This window comes from Arabidopsis lyrata, assembly GCF_000004255.2.
Source record: "Arabidopsis lyrata subsp. lyrata unplaced genomic scaffold ARALYscaffold_5, whole genome shotgun sequence".
NCBI classification, from domain to species: domain Eukaryota; kingdom Viridiplantae; phylum Streptophyta; class Magnoliopsida; order Brassicales; family Brassicaceae; genus Arabidopsis; species Arabidopsis lyrata.
This window is the reverse complement of record NW_003302551.1, coordinates 15693260-15713055: the sequence shown is the minus strand read 5'-3', so window position 1 is coordinate 15713055 and position 19796 is coordinate 15693260. Positions and strand designations below refer to the sequence as shown.

At 33.8% G+C, this 19796-nt stretch overlaps 5 protein-coding genes and 1 pseudogene across 6 annotated transcripts; 4 read left to right on the top strand and 2 right to left on the bottom strand.

Moving 5' to 3' along the window:
* Positions 1-3649: 3649 nt before the first annotated feature.
* On the top strand, positions 3650-4472 carry LOC110228006 (annotated as a pseudogene).
* A 1830-nt stretch (positions 4473-6302) lies between these two features.
* On the top strand, positions 6303-7683 carry LOC9312166 (macrophage migration inhibitory factor homolog). Its single transcript, XM_021026662.1, has 2 exons — positions 6303-6637; positions 7338-7683. Exons 1-2 carry the CDS (start codon positions 6527-6529, stop codon positions 7563-7565), a joined length of 339 nt encoding a protein of 112 aa, XP_020882321.1. The 5' UTR covers positions 6303-6526; the 3' UTR covers positions 7566-7683.
* Positions 7684-8468: 785 nt separating this feature from the next.
* Positions 8469-12919, bottom strand: LOC9312165. 2 transcript variants are annotated; one of them, XR_002331914.1, is made up of 5 exons: positions 12692-12913; positions 10879-12551; positions 9659-10617; positions 9305-9541; positions 8469-8621 (listed from the first exon to the last, which is right to left on the bottom strand). XR_002331914.1 is itself a non-coding variant. In XM_002876051.2 (4 exons), exons 2-4 carry the CDS (start codon positions 12325-12327, stop codon positions 9448-9450), a joined length of 2502 nt encoding a protein of 833 aa, XP_002876097.2. In that variant the 5' UTR covers positions 12328-12551; positions 12692-12919; the 3' UTR covers positions 9196-9447. The 2 variants fall into 2 exon arrangements, 1 of the variants encoding a protein (XP_002876097.2); XM_002876051.2 differs by lacking the exon at positions 8469-8621 and having other exon boundaries at positions 9196-9541; positions 12692-12919.
* A 1633-nt stretch (positions 12920-14552) lies between these two features.
* On the top strand, positions 14553-14686 carry LOC110228182. The gene is given in 2 exon segments (XM_021024751.1): positions 14553-14651; positions 14654-14686. Coding segments are annotated over 2 exon segments (132 nt in total).
* A 252-nt stretch (positions 14687-14938) lies between these two features.
* On the top strand, positions 14939-15651 carry LOC110228181. The gene has a single exon (XM_021024750.1). The coding sequence runs from the start codon at positions 15032-15034 to the stop codon at positions 15236-15238; it is 207 nt and encodes a 68-aa protein (XP_020880409.1). The 5' UTR covers positions 14939-15031; the 3' UTR covers positions 15239-15651.
* A 111-nt stretch (positions 15652-15762) lies between these two features.
* Positions 15763-19082, bottom strand: LOC9312164 (probable serine/threonine-protein kinase WNK5). The gene is made up of 6 exons (XM_021024746.1): positions 18232-19082; positions 17773-18038; positions 17453-17676; positions 17203-17360; positions 16782-17109; positions 15763-16602 (listed from the first exon to the last, which is right to left on the bottom strand). The coding sequence occupies exons 1-6, from the start codon at positions 18307-18309 to the stop codon at positions 16007-16009; spliced, it is 1650 nt and encodes a 549-aa protein (XP_020880405.1). The 5' UTR covers positions 18310-19082; the 3' UTR covers positions 15763-16006.
* Between the last annotated feature and the right edge of the window lie 714 nt (positions 19083-19796).

The following is a 19796-nucleotide window of genomic DNA, read 5'->3' as shown; positions in this document are numbered from 1 at the left end:
CGCTTTCCTAGCTTTTCTAGAAAACTGAATATGAACACCACGAAAATTCTCATACTGTCATACATATATATTTTCCAAAAGAAAAAAACAGGGGCTTATTAATTAAAAAGTACAATAAATATATATATATATATATATATATATATATATATATCATAAAATTAATTTTACTAGGGCAGAACTTATCAATTTTTCTATAATTAAAAAAAAATCACATATTCTTTGATTTTTTGTAAAATACTTTTGATATCCCAACCCTCTATTTCAGATTTTTTTCTTTCTATTATTGTAGTTATAAAAATAAGTTAATTTCAAAATTTTCAATCTATTTATTCTTATTTATTTATCTATTTTGGTCAATCTCTATATTTTAAATAAAAAGGTTTTCTAATTCTCTATATATTTCAAAAACTAGAAATTATCAAAAATGGTTTGGCGTTTCTTGATAACATGGTGGACCAGTATGTGCTAATTCTCGTGGACATACTTTGCTTTAACAATGTTTGAAAATTAAAACCTTTGGCTTTGGAGTTTACTTTTGACTTAGTGCTTATAGAGGAACACTAATCGATTACGTACACTTTAATCATACGGGATTTTCCTTAAAGACAGCCTCTGTCCCTGTTTCGACAATTTTGCTAATTCTCTTCTTCTTTCTTCTATCAATTTGGTTTTCTTCCAACGACTTCTTTTATCCATTTATACTAGTCTATCAAAATGTATAACCAAAAACAACAATTTTCTCATGTGTAACCAAGCCCGGCCCATGTGTTTGTCAGGCCCCACCCCACGCCAAAAATGTTTTTGTGGTCCATAAGTTTTAAAGTATCATGAAGAGAAACCTTCCATACCTAGAATCTTTAGTGTTCAACCAAAGTTGCTACTAATTTCTTAAACATTGTGGCAAGTTAATGGGTAACTGGCTCATTTGAAGTTTCCGATGTTGAAGATAGTTTATTACTTTACTTCCTTGTTTTTTAATTACTTTTTGCCAAGGGACTAAATCTTAGGTAATCAACATGTAAAACCTAACTCTTTTCATTTATATGATATACTCATTTAGTAAAAAAAAAAAATTCTTAAACATTGTGGCTTCCAAATTTCATTATATATCTCTAGAAATACAAGTTTAACCAATGAGAAGAAAGTACTCGGATCCAACTAGTTAAAGAAGCACACTTTGGTCTGCTTTTTACTATTGGTATGGAGTTGGTATGGAGCTTGTAAGGAGTAAACTGAAAAAGTAATAGAATTGATACGGTATGGAGTTTTCTTTCAAGTGCTTATTAGTATGGAGTTTATTAGTCCGGAATGTTGCATACTAGAACGATTTGTTGAATGGTAAATTAAGTGCGGACTAGTCCGACTTTAGTCCGGTCCGCACCATACCTACCAACCATTCAAGGCCTATATCTCCAGTGGTCTGTGGTCCTAACCTTGAGCTTCTATTATTCCTGCTTAGGACCGCGTAAGCATATATCCTAACACTGTCTATCTCTTTCTTTTCTTTTTTTCTTTTTTTTTTCTAACCCTTACAAGTCACGAACTCACGATGCCTTTTTCCATTTCTTCTTACTCGTGACTTCATCCCAAAACCAAAAACTTTATTGTCAATTTATGAAAGTATGAAAACCTATGGGAAAAACACGTGATAAAGTAAATGGGCAAGGGATCCGGACGGTTGTGACTTGTGAGTCACAAACCGAAATTCGACGGTTTAATTATTAAGCCTGGTTATGTCTCTTTGGTTGCACTGATCTTTTGACCCATTTTACATCTCTGTTTTATTGCTTTCTTGTTTTTACCTTTTTAGCCAAAAAACCAATTGTTTAGGTTGAGCTCCTTGTAAAACCAAACTCTTCATTTATATGATATTTGCACTTTAGCAAAAAATATTATTAAGCCTGGTTGTCGATCGGTTTTATTGAGTTTATTTTATCCGATTATTTACTATACGTGGGTTTCATGACTACTCAAACCGATTTATTCAGTGGATAGCAGGTTTACCGGATCGACATGCCGAAATAGTTCGGGTATGACTCTACTCTCTACATCGATGAAAAGTTAGCGTTTGATAAGTCCTAAAAAACTCACACCAAACGTTGAAATAAACATGTGTAATAGTGTAATACAGTAATAGTCGTTGTACGATAACCATATTAGTTATTAATACAAAAACTAGGTTATTAACCCCCGCTACGCGGGGTTTGTTGTTATCAATTGATTTAATATTTTTTTGGTTTTAGTATTTGTTTAATTAGCTATACATTAAAATTACTAATACAAAAATACTATAATGTTTATTATTTATTCTATTTAACATAAATGTTCTTATTTATATTTTTAGTATCATTTACGTTATTTAAAATTTTATTTTAATAAGAAAAAAAGTTTATAGGGTAAAATCTTATTATATAAAGTATGGTCTTCAAAGTTAATAACTCATATTATGATCGTGACACGTGGCAAATCTATCGATCTTAGATTTTGACACATGTAAAATAAAAATTTCCTTTATAAAATAAAAAGAAGATAATTGAAAGTAATTACAAATTTAAATAATTTTAAAAATGTAAAAGATAATTATAAAAATAATTTTAAATAATTCATATTTTTATAAAAAATTTTTTTAAAATGTCAAAAGATAATAAGGAAATTATACGTTTTCTATATTTCAATTAAACAAGAAACAAATAAGGCAAATTTATTAAAAAGGAAACATACGTTATTATATATTTAGTATAAAATATATTACAAATATGATGTGTCATTATCTCTTACTTTTTTTATACTATTAAAGATTTTGCTATTAGGAAAATAATTATAATATTTTGACAATGACCTCATTCATCCTAAAAGATCATCAGAGCATCTCTTATACAAAAATGGTTCGTCCCAACACAATGAGAAACCTCGCCATCAAGTTTCAGCTACATATGAACAAAACGTTACCATAAAGAGGTCATGTCATTATTGTTTTCTCACTTTCTTTCCATATTTGATAATCCAAGTTTGTCTTATGGAGTTATGGTGTCAACCGCGTTTCTCTCTTTCTCTTTCACTTTTTTACTTGGAGATCAACCCTCTTTGTTATCTAATTATGACGCCAATTGTTCATAATGCAAGGAAACTGATCTCATCAATTAAATTTATTACATTTCTTACGTCTTCCTAATTCATGTTTTTGATTGAAATTGGTATTCTAAGAAGAACAACTTTTTCGATAATTTCAACACAAGTCTGCATATCTTTTTTTCTGGTTAGATATCATCCAACTGAAGAAATATACAACCTAAGTTTCAAAAAATAACCACGCAATAAGTTACCTCATTAGCCATAGACATCTTTCACAATATTGGCTTAGACACTTTTCCCAAGAGAGCTTCCTTGCACGGTCTTAGATGTATGTTTCTCAACTCTCACCGCAACCACCACTTTCCTAGATTTATTGTTGTATGGGGACTAACTTTGACGACTTTCTCATTTTGGTAGACGCAAATTCACTATTGTTCTTTGTCTATCTTCACTATATTGGTTAGTGTAGCTCTTCTAAATATAAGATTCTATACAGAAGTGTACTCATAAGCTTATCTATACTTTATTTTTAACATTTCATATTTTTCTCATTATTTTCAATAATATGAATTTCCGTCTTCACAATTTTTTCCAGAAAGCTATCACTCTTTCTATCTTTTTGCAAGCACTCATTTCCTTTGTTTCATTCTCTATTTCATTAGCACATCTACCATTCGCAAACTTAGCCGGACTCTTTCGATACTACTCTTACCAAAACAATAAAAACTACTCTCAGTCTCAAATGACAAACAATCTAACAAACAGAAGTATAATATACATATTAGGTGGTGGTGCAGATATGCAAGTAACAAAGTTGTTGATTTCTATGGGATATAGCATCTCAGAAGGAGGAAAGTTAGATCCATTAGATGTGGATGTAATGCCGAGTGAATCACACACAGAAAAACAAACGATCGTAACAATCGATGATGAGAGTAAAAAAAATATATAACTTGTGAGTATATTAAATTATGAGTATGAGAGAAAAAAAAATAGAAGTCCAAATGCTACAAGTGGCAAAAGCGATAAAAAAAATTTAATATGCGCCATTAAAAGTATTAGACTGTGGGCTTCTAACTCAAAACCAATTAGCTATGAGTGGAGAGACTCATATCTTATATATACCACTTAAGATCCTATTCAACTTCCAGTGTGGGATATTATTATCCCTAATACGTCCGCTAGAGATGATGACTCTTTTAGCCATTGATCTCAATATGTTCGGGCATTGATCGGCGGACCAATTATTTGGTTGGGCCGATGTAGATTGGGTTGAGCATGTGCGGATCGGGCTCTGATACCATATTAGACTTTGGGCTTCGAACTCAAAACCAATTGGCTATGAGTGGAGAGGTCCATAACTTATATATACTACTTAAAATTCTACTCAACTTCCAGTGTGGGCTATTGTTATCCTTCATAAAGAGTAGTAAGCAACCCTAGCTGTTACCGACGATTCAAAATATACAATTTAAAAATTATGATAGAATAGGATGCCTCCGGTTATTATTTATAATGAAAAGATCTAGGGTTAATCGAATATAGTTTTTGTTAATACTCTTTTTTTTTGTTGGAAAATAAGAAACTTAGCAAAATAAGAATATAAGTTTAATGTATTCCACATATTGTTTTTCAAAAATTTACATTTATTTTTTCTATATATTGCTTTTATTTACTTCCATATGTTGTTTTTTTAAACATTTACCAGTCTATTATTTTCATATATATTTATATATATATATATTTATTTCTTTCTTTTTCATAAATATTTTACTGTATAAAATATTATAATTTAATAATGTTAATTAACGATGAGTAATTGTGATTGGTCGTTTAGAAAATATGAAAATATAATCAAATTTGTGAGACTAATATAAATTATTTTATGTATTAAAATTACAAAATTTATATACATCTTGCTTCAATAAATTGTCATATTTCTTCCTATCTATAAATACTTTTAAAATAAAAATCTTAAATTTTTAAAATATCATTCAATGAGATAGCTATTGTGATTAAATGGCTATTGTTATTGAAAATGAAGTTACTAATAAATGTAGTGAGACTAAAAATAAATTCTGTATTTTCGTTTAAAATTGTATAAACTTAAAATATATATAATTTATATTTTGATAATTTTTAAATTATGTATTTTTTCATGACAAAATATTTAGAAAATTTTCCATATTTTCGAATATTTCTTTTATTTCCATATGTTGCTTTTTCCATTTTACAAAAATCTAAAAAAAAATAAAAAATAATAGTAATTTCAAAAACGTTAACTAATGATATGTCAAACAGCGATTGGTGGTTTAAAATTCCACGTGGACTGCCTCAGAAGCTTATAGCCTCGACTTTTAGATATTACAATAACAAAATTTATATGTCTTTTTTTTTTTTGACATCAACAAAATTTATATGTCTTTTGTGTGAATATATATATATATATATATATATATATATTCTCCTTTCTACCAAGATATTGTTTATAAATTCATAAATTTAAATTCGTTAATAAAGATATTTTTTGCATATTTTAATAATTAAATTTTACATTTTTTATTTCCGTATGTTATATTTTCAAAAGTTTACATATCTCTTCTTTCCATATATATATTATTTTCCATATAATAAATATCTTAATATAGAAAATTTGTAAAACTTAGAAAAGTTAATTAATGAGATGGTAAAAAATGTTAATTAGCAAGATGACCAACCGCGATTGGTCGTTTAAAATCCTAGATGGACGGTCTCAGAGCCTTATAGTCTCGACTTTTATATAGTATAGATATGAAACCATAAATACAACGTTTTCCATATTTCAAAAGTGATAACTGAGAAGATTAATTGCAGATAAAACGTATAGTTGTAGGCAACCGGTTTATAGTGACAGTTGAAAAATAAAGGAAACAGTTTTCTTAAGACGAAGTAACGGCGCTACATACGGACCACATGGATGTATATGAAAACACAATTTAAAATAAATGGTCAATGATCTAATCATCTAAAACGAATCTCTTAAGCATTTTCCTAACCCATTACGGAGAAAATACAAATATTAATAACACTTACAACAACACTCAAGTTTTTATCCTTTATTAACATTTTTAACAAAAAATCACGGACTTGGTTTTTTTGTGTGTGTGGTCCAATATGGTATGAAAACAAATTTCTTCGAGGGCGACGTAGTTGTGGTAATTGATTGAGTCACGTCCCCAAGTTGTCAGATTTGAAACTCAAAGATATTATTTCAAACATTGTTCACATCAAAACGAATTTTAAAATAATGCAATACAATTAATTTATCTCATTAATTTAGAAGCCGATAATTTAGCTCTATATATGAGATCTTCTCTTCCACAACTTCCAAACTCCATATAAATCCTCTCTTTTGGTTTCTTGAGATTCTTGGCAACAAGCTTAACGGCATCAAGAAACGGACGGTGAGAAAATGCCTTGTCTTTACATTACAACCAACGTCAATTTTGACGGCGTTAACACCGATCCGTTCTACTCGGAAGTCACCAAAGCCGTCGCTTCCATCGTCGGACGACCTCAGAACGTAAGAAACCTCTCTTAAACTTTAATCTCTCTTTCCTTCAGAAATCTCCTTTTAAGTTTTAAAATCAAACAAAAAAAGAATTCCTTGACTTGCTGATGCATTTCTTTAAATTTTCAGATGCACTTTTTTATTTAATGGAATTCAATAGTGATCAAATACTTTATCCATTCTGAAGTTATATATTGTGATGTCTTTTTAATAATAAAGTATCTTTTCCACATACACTCAATTATTTTGGAATTTAAATACATTTTTGTGAAACAAAACAATATTTCAAAAGAACACTTGTTGCTGTAAAATGGAAAGAGTTTATTTTAATCCTTTTTTCTTCTATTAGAAAATATAAGATAATTGAGACATCCTATAAAATTCTTGGGTCTCGCTTAAATAAAACGAAAGTTACTATATTATTTAGTTTACTTGGTTGCTATTAAAGTATTAATAATAATAAGCTTTGTTTACTAGATTTCACGTAAATTGTTCGAAAAAGACAAAAAGTTAAGGAAAAAAAAAGTCAACATCACAATTATTTATTTGTTTATATGTACAAAACAGGGAATATCGATATTAATAGTCTGTGGCCAAGAGTTTTTCCTCTAAATATTCATATTATGTGTGTTGTGAAGATGTAGGAGATAACAAATCTTCCAACTTGTATGTTTACTAAATATACTCAATAAAATTTGCATGTCCATTGCAGTTAGTGATGGTGGTGTTGAAGGGATCAGTAGAGATAGTGTTTGGAGGGAACAAAGAAGCAGCTGCATATGCAGAGATTGTGTCAATGGGAGGTATCACCAAACAAGTTAAGAGAGAACTTATCGCGACCGTTGGTTCTATTCTTCACACTCATTTTTCTATTCATCCCACTCGTTTTATCTTTAAAGTTTTTGATATCAATTCTTTACCTCTTCCTTCTAAACTGTAGTACTGTTATGATCTTTGTATTGTTCATCAAACACACATTATCAACTTGATTGATATCATTCAAGTTAACCAACATATATGCTGTAACATGTTTTTCTTTTCTTTATGAGTCTTCTCTATTTTTATGTTTACAAGCTTTTACTACTATATCATCATTCAATTAGATCTTGACCGTATAATCTTAATATAAAACTTTAAACAAAACATACCGAGAGATGTCCTAATCTGAGAGACATATACTAAGTCTTTGGACTTGGTCATAGTTTCATCTTTTTTGGATCTACTAAACAATTTTTAATTAGAGAAGTAGTCTCTTTGAAGAATGGAAACAAACTTTGAAATCATTGAGTTTCCGATTAGTAGGCTATGATTCTATCGTTTATTTTTAAACAGAAACTGAAATGAATGAATGAAACTTGACAAAAAAAAAAAAATCACTAGCTAGTCGTACACATTAATTCTTCTTCTTTCATATGATTGGAGCCAACAATTGGTATAGTGTTTACACGTTCTTGATTTTGGACCACAATAGAATGGTAGAGGTATCAAACAAGGGACCCAGAGAACTGTAAGATGAGGTTTCAAAACTAAGAATGGGAAAAAATGCTAACATTTTGAGACAACGCGTTTAACCGGTTTTGTGAAGTCAGTCACTGGCGCTAACAACGGGTATAATACAAAATGAGGCAAAACGTACGAGAGCCAATGTTACAATCAAAACTCACCAAAATTAAGTCTCCTCATTTATCCGACTAGCGTGGCTAATAATAAGTAATCAACAATCTTTTTGCCTATCAAGATACACTGAATTCATCGGGTGCCATATAATTTGGAGTAGGAAACAAATGAATGTTGAGATTGGTGACAGGTCATTGTAAAGACGTACAAGATTTTAGAAGAACAATGGCTAAATTATTTTTATTGATAAAAATCCAAAAAAGACCAAAATGAAGTCTCAGAATCAATCACAAGTCTGAAAAAAAAGATAGAAAATCTTCATTACGTCTTGTACTAAGAAATTTCCAGAAAAAAGGACGTACAGGTCACTCCCTTTTACCTGCGGTGAAAAAATAGAGGTCAGCACTCAGCAGTGACATACAAAACTTAAAAGGTAAAAAACATTATATAAAATCTTCAAAGTCCAATCAAATAATTCAGTTTCTTTTATGCAAACTCCTAACAACTCATTAGACATTAGCCATCAAAATTAATAGTATCTAGATGTAGAGAGTAACCAAACTTTATACATGCAGAAAAAACCTACAAACATACACTATGACATTTTGTTTTGTTGATTATTTTCTTCCTTGATTAGGTGAAAAACTAATCCCACTGGTTATATATGGTAAGTGATATTACTCTAATATTAGAGTAAATCAGTGTTGTGATTTGTGCCATTTTAAGAACACTAGAAAAGTGGCCTTGACGAAACGATGCCTTTTTGGTGTGTCGGGCCGTTGCTTTTGATTTTGTCCGCTAAACTTTGTTCTTTTAGCTTTGATATCGCATATTAGATTGTACTGATTTATTTTTGTCATGATTCTGGCTAATTAAATATTATCACATAGGCATATTACGGCTTCGTACGATCGACATAGATGGGAACACATTCTACTACTTTGGCCGTTTAAAGTTAAATCAAAGAGTATATATTTAGTTTCGTTTATTTTCGTAGAGACGTGTTCAGAGACCAACCCAAAGAAAGTTTGTGAGAGAGGTATGTTATAAAGTAAAAATTACCTGATTAGCGAGTGTTCATCGGAGATGTTTCAAGTAAAAACTCTTAAATCTCCATTGAAGACCCGAGAGGACAAAGACAGAGACAGACAGACAGACACAGTCAACGTGTGTGTTTCTGCAAAAAATTTGACCTCATTTTGTTACTACCAAAACGATTCTACATCTTTTTGGTGGTTCTCAACTTCACCGCCCGCCACAAATTGCTTCCCAATCCCATCCCCTGAGCTCTTCACCTTCCTGCACAGCACAAATTCCACCATATCACTCCGCTCTTCATTGCTTTTGTTCAAGATTTTTAATTTGTCTTGCCATCTCATAAAACTACAGAAACATAAAAAGGTTTTCAGGACTTACTTGAGCCAGTGATTAGGAGACGGATGTTCAAATGGATTGTCTGGAGCAGATCCTGTTGGACTTCTGTACGCCGCCACATTGTTCAAGATGCTTTCTGTTTGTGTGGTGAAAGAAAAAGGACTCTCAATGCCAGATAATGCAGGGAAGAACATTTTCTGTGACCAAGGATCAGTAGTGGTTGGACCACTGATGGGGCTGAAAACGCCATCTCTCTGATCATGTTCAAGACAGTCCTTCCTTTGTGAATAAGCACCTTGATGAAGCTGACAATCCTCTTTTGAAAATAATGATTCTGTTCTGTGCTGAGGCACATGGTGCATAGCAATTTCCTCGTTAGATCTACTTGTTTCAGAAGGTATAATCCAATTTGCTGACCCACCAACTAAACCGAGACTGTTTTGGCCTAGGGGACTCTTCCACATTTGCCAGCTTCCATCATTAGCTTGCTTTTCATCCGCAGCCCGTGATCTAGACAAGGGAGATTCAATTGGAGATGGCTTGCTGGCTTCACAAGAAGGTGTATTCTTCATCGCATGGTATTTTACCTGTCCTATGCGAGTTTCATACCCAGCAGCTCTTAAATCAAGTGATTCTGAAACAGGTCCCAGAAGAGATATTGGATCCGGAACATAACAAGGATCTTCAAAACGCTCATCTTCTCCGGGTTGATGAAAAACAATCTCTGTTGGATGTGAGAAACCTAAACTACTGGTAGTGGATCCACTAGAGTACACCGGTATGGTGAATGGCGATGGGAGCCCAAAACTGATAGGATTGTCGAAGGTTCGTATTGAGGAAACTTGACTGGTAACCTGTGAGCTCTGAACAATTGGCTGGGGATTCGTACTAGGTCTACTTATAGTATTAACATTCGAGGAAACAGGAACAGGAGTTGAACGGGCAAACAGTTGGTGCCATGATTTTCTAGGTTCTCTACTCGGCGTTGGCTCAGAAACAACCTGAGGAAAGAGTATCAGATATTCAGTTTTAGTGATTAAAAAAAAAAACTTTGAAGTAAATTGAATCAGATTTTAATTGATAATTTATCAAGATGAATATGAACTTTTAAAAACATTTATAACAGAAAACATATGACTGAAGGTGAGATTTCTATCTTTAAGGCCACTTTAAATTTGTCCAAAAAAAAAAAAAAACACACTAGTTTACTCAAAAACTATATAGACCACAAATAGATGAGAAATTTTGGAAAGGGTACTTACTGGATTATTAGTGTTCCTTTCCTCTTCATTTGGGACAGATTTCATAGCCACAAATTCAGGAGGATTGATATGCGAATGAGCATAGGTGTGAGAATTATCTGTAGAACCAATGGGCTTGTTTTCTTTTGCAACTGTAGCAGAAGTATAAACACCTCTCCCAAATAAACGACTATCAGTAAAAGCCTTTGAAGAAGACAAAAATGTACCCTTCATTCGATCAAAGTACCTACCACCAGATTTTGTACCGTTACTAGTGACATTATTCTCTAAACCATGTCCATGTCTCCTTTCCATGTTGAGGCCCCTTAAATTATCAGGTGCGTGTTCCAGATGATCGCTCTTATTAAGCCCACGCTTCTGCTCAGTTTCCTTTCTTGTTCTCTTGTCAACCTCTTCACCATCAGAATTGCTCTTACTTGAGGCCCTATCTCTCTCTTTTCTTCTCTGCTGACGCTTCTTTTCTGCCTCCTTAGCAGCCACTGATAATTTGCTGCATTTCTCGGCCTCAAGTATCTCATCTCTCAGCCTTCTCCGTTCCTCTACTAGTCTTGCGACTTCTTCTCTTTGTTTTCTTTCTTCCTCCTCTGAAAGCTCTTTTTCTAGCCTAGCTTGTCTTTTCTCCTCTGCTTTTCTACGTGCTTTTTCTACCCTACTTTCATGATAGCTGGTCCCGTTCTCACCCTGCCTAGCTAGCAACCGCCTCTGATCAGGGTCAAGTGACGAATCATCAGCTGATGAGCTAAATCTAAATATCTTTTTCCAAAGCCACAAAATGGTCATGAAAAAAGAAGTCAGCAACCTGCAAGCAAAAACAACACCACCAGAGTATGATTTTTCCACCAAACAATTTTCATCTCCTTCAAATGTACCACCACTATTATTCCGCCAATAGCTTGACCCGCTATTCCATGTGTTGCTGTCAGACCACTCTTGCCTGTGCAAATATCCATTCTCACTCCATCCCTTCCCATTCAACATCTTTCCACTTTTTCCAACAAGATCCTTCAAAATCCCTGAACCAGAAATCTCTAATCCGGAAGACAAGGCCATGTCTAAAACAGGGCGTTTTGATACATGCCCACAATACGAACACATAAATTTCCCACCACATGGATTTTGGTCCCTGTAAGGTGTTGAGCAGTTACGACAACGCCTTGTCGCATTTTTCTTTAGCTTTTGCAGTTCAATAGCTTCTAATCTCTCTCTCTCCCTGAGTTGGGCATTTCTACGTACCCTCCAAGTAGACAGCTGAGGCATCAAAACCTCGTACCAGAACAAAGTAACCAAGAGCACAAACACACAAGCAAGCCTTGGAGAAGTAATCTCAAAACGAAAAGCAGGTGGAAGAAGCTGAGAGAGAGCCCATAGTCCAATCAAAGGAATGACAAACCAAGGCAGCATCGTTGCAACCTGACGAGACCACTTTTGTATAACGCACAATATACACATTATCCTCCAAAAGCCAAGACCTTTTCTTCTTCTTTAACAGACCAAATGTATCCGAAAACCCTAATGACTTGAGAGAAATTTCAACCCAGGGGATGATGTAGTCACAACAGAAAACCCAAACCCTAATCTTATTTTCAGGTTATACACCATCGAAGTAAACAAGTCTCCAGCTCCAAGCAAGTTTAGTTACAGATTATTATAGCCTTGGAGAATCAACAACATACCTAATGCAGCAACAACAACAACAATGGAATCAAATTGGAAGAAACCACAAAACGTTCTACAAACGGAAATCGACGAAACCTTGTACGCATAGTTCGGATTGACTTGGTGTGCAATCGAGAGAGGGTAAGAGGAGACTTACCGATAGAGAGGCCATTGAAGCAAAGCATCAGCCAAAAAGAGAAGAACTTTGAAATTGGGGATGAAAGATGTTGGAAGGAGCTTCCTGATTCGGATCGTATTCGGGTTGAATCACGTAGTCTCGTGGCTTTCGTTCGAATCCTGCCAACGAAGAAACCGTAAACGCGAAAGATTTGAGAAGACGAAGAAGAAAAACGAAAGAAGGCAAAACCAGAATGAACTGGGTGGGTATTCGGGTCAAGTCGGTCCTCTTAAAAAGTTAAAATATATCCAACGGTTTGTTGGGTGAATCTCTTTATTACTAAAAGTGAAGTACAAATGTACTTGGATCGGGTTATAATTGAAAAAATGACCCGGAAAGATACTATTCGGATCTTTGAGACATAATTACAAAACATTAAACTCTGAAAATAACGATATTCACCAAAAAAAAAAACTCTGAAAATAACGACCATTAAACATTAATTTCGAAAAAGAGCATTAATTACCTAACAAAAATGATAATTGCGTATATATTATTAATCGGCTTATGTGGTAAACTTATTAATCTTAAATGACGCCCTTGGTATATTCTTCTAGGCCAAGTATAAATCTTAGTTTAATTCCCATCAACAAAATACCAACGTATTTAGAAATAAGATTATGCAAAAAACAGCGATTAGATCTTAATAACCCTTTTAGTGCACAAATACCTTATTTATCGCACAAACAATCTTAGTTACTTTATTTTGAATTAGAATCGTAAAAAATCTCTATAATATAAAATCGGATTATATATCAAACATTTATCATATATTTTGTTGAGATATTACTTCCTTTTTTAAGTGTTCTCTAATCAAAAAATTCTCAAATCTCGCCGTTGCAATTACTTTGACGAATATTCTTTGCATAAATCCTACTTTTGTTAATATATGCGTTAGCAGTATAAATATATGATCAAACCATCCGTATAAAAACAAATCATTACCAATCTACTTTACTTCCATCAAACAAACTTTTTCTCCTAAATGGCTCTTAACAACGTTTTCACAACTTCTGAATTCGAATCGATTGCTATTTATATAGATCTTAATGATGAAAAACATAAATTTTTCTTATCTCTTCGATTTTAATTCCATTATTTTTGCTTCCTAAGACAGAAATCGGAGATGCAATCTCTCAATTGATGGGTCTCTGGGAAATTTTGAATTCTATGCAGAAGAAGATTGAAGATTTTTTCTTTTTCGTTTTCGTTTACTTTTTTTTTCCTGTTGTTGAACGGACACATATTAAACGGCGGTGCAGTTCCAAAAATAATATGTCAACAGTTGGGTTTGAGATTGGGCCTTAATCATAACAATATCAAATTCAACTCTTCCCGGTTCTCATACACATTTTCATATACACAATAAAACACACACAATATTTACAATAAAATCATAAACAAATGTTTCTAAATACCTTCCCCCGCGGTGCAACCGCGGGGGCTCTGACCTAGTTGCACTAAGTAATGGACTAATTAATGGGCATTTATAATCAAAGAAATGTTCAAATGACATATGAAACATTATTATAACAATTTTTTTTTTTTTAATTGTTTGAAGAAGATAGTTTAAAAGTTCTCTTTTATAACATAGTTTAGATATGGTAAAATTTAAGTTTAAGCATTCGTAAAGATTTTTATAGCACATCCAATCCAATCATGCATTATATACCAAATTGGTGAAATTATTTTCTTGGATATGTTTTGTCCATCTTCACAGAAAAAATATTGGAAAAACTGATAAAATGAAGTAAGAAGTTTCGTAATTTAATTTCTTATAGTTTTTACCTCATATTACTCAAACATCTGACCCTAAAGTTTGAATCTAAAACCCAAAGCAATGCATGTGATCTTTCGTCTGTGTCATGACTTTGCTTTCATTTCATGTCCTTCGTGCTGGTTGGTCGTTAAAGTTGGTTGCACGGAGACTTATATAACATCTCTTCTATAGACTCATTATTATGCAACTCCTAGCTAGGTTGTCTCTTTTATTATCATACTCTTATGTTTCATTTATCCCTACTTCTTTTTCTTTTATCTTGTTTTCACAGGTGATATATGTGTTGTATTCAGTTTCTCTACAAGGAAAATGAAATATGAGTGATACAGTAATTAATCATTTAAACATAAATTAACCAAAAAAAAACATAATATATTGGAATCTTGCATGAGTTATCAAGTAGTTTTTTCTATAATTAAGATGTACATGTATATAGCAATATTTTGCATGAACAATCAGGAAAATACAAATTCCTATGAGAGAAACTATATATGTACAAGTAGAATAAACATTAGAGTGACTGAAAAAACCAGAAGGAGATGAAAAAAAGTGAAAGCAAAAGAAAGGATCCAAGACCAAAGCTGTCTGAGTCAGTAGAAGTCGTGGAAGCCGGAGATGGTAAAAGGAGAAGAGAAGGGAGCCATGGAGAGATCCAAGAAGAAGAAAAGACATGGAGAAGCAGAAGGAGAAGCAAGAGAAAGATTCCTACAATGAATGTTCCGGTTTGTAAGATTGGTAATACATAATCCTCTAATAGTGAGACAAGGTAAGAGCCGCATAGGAACCATCCGAAGAGTACAACAAGCACAAGTGGAACTATTGGCGATGGCCCTTTGCTCTCCATAGCTTTTGCTCAAGTTGGTGTCGTTGAGTGAAGATTAGCTCATATGTGCAGTTGTGATTATGTTTTTAAATAGACGTGGTTTTGTTTGGATGCATGCGGTTAGATAACCTAATTTGCGCAAATTTCCTTTGTATACTGCCTTATATTTTGTTCCTATTATATATGATCAACTATAGTTAATAGATGATGATATCAGCTTATGGTTAAATAAAACTATAAAAGTAAGTCTTCATAGTTTTCGACGAATGGTTATACCAATCTAAGAACATTTTCGTTTGTTAAATTGTTCAACTGCCTCTACGTTTGATACGAGAAGATAAACAACTTTCGTCGTATCAAGATTTAAAAAATACTCGCATATTAAGTTATAATTATTTGAATATCTGTAAATCTGTAATGGTAAATGCATAAATGTAATCTAAAATGTCTCTTTAACACACGGAAGGAAATACCTTCATTCTTATAAAAATCGAATTTGTGCGGTTTTGCATCGCTTTCAGATCGAGATCGAGCTAAAAGATAAACACTTCCCTAAGAATATCATATATACAAAGGACTCTAAAACAATTATTTCATATAATATCAACAAATCAAAATGCTAGTACCAATATGAAGATCTGTCTTTATCATGAAAGAGCCACAAAAGGCTCTCTCTCTCATCATCCTATTATCAACATCGTCGAATGAAATCAGTGGACGACGGTTGAGGTTGTAGCTCGTTCGCATTCGGGTCGAAGCCACGCCCACGGCGCTTGTTGATTAACTCCATGAGCGAACGGTGTAGCACCTGCGTTCTTGTGTCCACCAGAGATCTCATTTTCTGCTGTAGCCTTACTCGTCTCCGCTGTTGCTGACTTTGATCATCATCAATGGCAGGTGAGTAGTGGTATGTTGAAGAATCCAACAACCTGTTAGAGCTTTTATTGCCATCATCCATATCTGGGATCACATCGTTACTAGAATCGTCATTGTTCTCTCTAACTGCAACATGAGAGTCGTGAGAGGAAGAAGCAGAGGAGAAAAGGCGCGTTCTTCCCTCTGCTTCACCATTGTCCTCATCATCTTCATGACCAAAGCCTTGGTGCCGGATAGAAGAGTCATTGGCCCTCCAGTTAGGGACGAGCAAAGATATCTCATTTTCTATCATTGCAGCGATCTCCAAAGGATCCCAATCAACGATCTCAAGCTCTTTCACCATCTCCAAAGCTACTTCTAGAGGTGTGTCACTTAAAATGTTGAACGGGAACTGAATGTTCCTCATGTGACCTGTGACACAGCCAAACAGATTCATTAAAACATTTCCCATCGGTGATTCTTCCATCAAAGTTTCACCATTCAGGTTACCCAAAATCAGAAGCTAATACTAAAGCTACTTCAAATCCAACAATTTTCATGTCCCAATCAAACCAGGCAAGAAATTTGTAGTAAGTAGAACTTTGACGTACCATCGCCATCTAAAATCTGTACTTGAAGAAAGATGGTGTGGTCTTCTGAGTTCATCTTTCCTGTTATTGACATATCTGTTGTTCTAGTTGGATCAGTCGTTGACGGCAGATGTTGTACCACCGTTCCATTTGAAGCCAAATTCTGGATTGCCAATTGTTGCGGCAATCTACAAAGGGGTGCCAAATCTCTCTCATCAGTTGCGGCAAGGAATGGGTCCCCCAAGAGCTCCTTTGCAGGCAATCTTCTTGACACAGTTTCCAGGCATTTACCAACAAAACGTTGGGCCTCCGTGTGTTGGATTAGATGGAAAGAGTCAGGCAACTTCCCCTGAATCAAATCCACATCAAAGAAAGTTAACATATAAAAATATATTCTGGGAAGATAATGATGATTGAGATGAGCCTCAGGCCATTTGCTTACCGATGTAACTTTCTTGTATATTTGGGCAGGGTTGGTGCATTCACTATATGGATACTCACCGGTAAGCATCTCTAGGACACACATTCCAAACGAATAAATGTCCACAAGCTCGTTATAATCTTCTTCATAAAGCTCGGGTGCCATAAATTCAGGCGTTCCTAATGGTATATTCAAGCGAAAGGCAGAGGTTAATTCTGAAAGTCACAAAATTCTATTTAAGAAGATGGAGAAAGAAAAAGAAAGAGAAAACCTATGACGCTGTGTGCATTTTGTGATCCACGGAGTATTGCGGCTAAGCCCAGGTCACCAATCTTGACTTGCCCAAGGTGGCCGTTAACGAAGATATTATCGCATTTGAGGTCTCTGTGAATAACAGGAGGATCATGTCCATGTAGGTAAGCAAGACCATTCAGGATCTGGCGTGCCCAGCTCTTGATTGCCCGGATATCAACCTTTTGATACTTCCTTCGATACCTGCAGATGTAAGGACAGACAAGAAGTTTCTCTTTAAGCAAAAGGTTAAAAATTGTTGTTTGAGGCACAAAGCATAAGGTAGGAGATTATGATTACTCTCTAAGGGTGCCTGATGTGAAAAGCTCAGTGATGAAGTTAAATGTTCTGCGGTTGACATCGATCCAAGACGTGCAGTAGCGAATAATGGATTCGTGATTGAGATTCTTGAGAAGATGAACCTCAGAGTAAAGGCGTTGTAAAGGCTCAGGTGATCGGAAAACCTCATTGAGCTTAACTTGATTCCAAGCGACTTCCATTCCTAGAACCTGGTCAAATGCTTTGTAAACCGTCTTCATCGCCCCTTTACCAAGCACTTCTCTAAACTACACACCAGAATCAACCCAATGTTCAAGAGCAATCCCAATAATCAAGTCTAGAAATATGTAAACAGAGGAAAAGCTACGATCAAAGCAAATTAGCAAAGTGATCAAATTTAGCTTCCTCGAATTTGGGGATTGATCAAACTCAGAACAAGAAATAACCAATCAGGTAAGATAGAGTAAAAGCCTTGCTTACACGTCCATAGCGACCGGAAGGATCTGTCTCAACGTAAGGAATCGAATCATCGGAAGCAGAAGAGATCTCCATATACATGGCTCCGTACCGGATCTATCAAAAGTTTTACAAAAAAAAAAAAAAAAATCGAAAATTTGGGGGAAAAAACAAGATCGCGATGCAGAGAAAGGGAAGAGAGAAGAGGAGAAGTGCTAGAAAATCTTGGGTTTTCCTTCGTGATTCTCGTAGGAGAAAACGCGGAAGAGCAACCAAAAAAAGAGTCTGGAATAATGAAAACAGAGCGTAAGAGAAGCCATTTCAACAACAAGACCTTGTTTGCGTAATTTGTATTCGTCCTGCTCTTCTTTCGCAATCATCTGAACATTCATTCAAAAAAAAGCAGACCCAGAACCCAAACAAACAAAAAAAAAAAAAGGAACAAGTTTGGTGGGAAAAGTTAAAGATAGAAGAATATGTGGTTGCAGCCCATCAAAGTGGGGAAAAAGTTCACTCCTTTTTCTCCGGAAAGTTATTGAAAATAAAAAAAGGAAGAGAATTTGGAAGAGAAGAGAGCAACATTTCTGAATTTGAAAAACCTATTGCCACGCTTTGTATTCACCATCGATGATGATTCTGATTCCCAAAAAGCTCAACTTTTTTCTTCTTCTTCTTTGTTTTGCTCTTTATTGATGATTTCTTTGTGTGTACAAAAGTCAAAACTAGAGATTTGATTAACGTTAAGTAGAGATTGATTAACGTTAAGTATGTCTCTGTGGAGATATGTAAGAGACGAGTGGTTTAAGAGTTATGTATGTTACCGATGATTGCGTAACTTTGACACATACATACCCTTTTATTTGACTATTTCCCCTCCCACAATTTTTGTTTTTCTTATTACAATACTCAAATTCAATGTTTTTGAAAGTGATTTGCAAAATCCAGCACTGATTGAGAGAATAAACTGGTCAGATTTGTGGTCAACTAAATCTATAGATAGAAGTAGAACTAACAAAAAAATATTCATATAACATAATAATTCAATGATGATTTTGACAATGAATGATTTATCATTTTGATTGTTACCAATCATAAATGCAAAAAAATTAGCGATATTAAAAGTAATAATTTAACTTTCAGATTTTTTTTGTTTATAACTATTCTGCTAACGGTTACCGTTATCATTTCGCGCTAAAATATTTTTGCTATTTGATCACCAATCGGACCTAACCATTTTGATTGTTACCAATCATAAAAACGGAAAGAATTAACGATATTAAAAACATAATTTACCTTTAAGATTTTTTTAACTATTCTGCTAACGGTTACCATTATCTTTTCGCGCTAAAATATTCTTACTATTTGATGTCACCAATTGGACCTTACCATTTTGATTATTACCAAGCGGAAAGAATTAGCGATACTAAGAGCGATAATTTATCTTTAAGTTTTCTTTTTTAACTATTCTGCTAACAGTTACCATTATCTTTCCCCGCTAAAGAAACTCTTACTATTTTACGTCACCAATGGGACCCAATATCAAGAATTTTTCTGACATATTTTACTAAAAGAAGACATGATATGAAATA

Bases quoted from the DNA above. Each gene is read 5' to 3' on its own strand.
- LOC9312164 (XM_021024746.1), bottom strand. From the start codon at position 18,309: ATGTATATGGAGATCTCTTCTGCTTCCGATGATTCGATTCCTTACGTT. The intron at 17,361-17,452 runs GTTTTCTCTTTC...ATATACCATTAG, and splicing joins AAATGCACACAGCGTCATAG to GAACGCCTGAATTTATGGCA. The intron at 16,603-16,781 runs GTACGTCAAAGT...GCTGTGTCACAG, and splicing joins ACAGATTTTAGATGGCGATG to GTCACATGAGGAACATTCAG.
- LOC9312166 (XM_021026662.1), top strand. From the start codon at position 6,527: ATGCCTTGTCTTTACATTACAACCAACGTCAATTTTGACGGCGTTAAC. The intron at 6,638-7,337 runs GTAAGAAACCTC...TGTCCATTGCAG, and splicing joins TCGTCGGACGACCTCAGAAC to TTAGTGATGGTGGTGTTGAA.
- LOC110228181 (XM_021024750.1), top strand. From the start codon at position 15,032: ATGAAAAAAAGTGAAAGCAAAAGAAAGGATCCAAGACCAAAGCTGTCT.
- LOC9312165 (XM_002876051.2), bottom strand. From the start codon at position 12,327: ATGTGTATATTGTGCGTTATACAAAAGTGGTCTCGTCAGGTTGCAACG. The intron at 10,618-10,878 runs GTAAGTACCCTT...CTCTTTCCTCAG, and splicing joins AAAGGAACACTAATAATCCA to GTTGTTTCTGAGCCAACGCC. The intron at 9,542-9,658 runs GTAAGTCCTGAA...TGTGCTGTGCAG, and splicing joins TCTCCTAATCACTGGCTCAA to GAAGGTGAAGAGCTCAGGGG.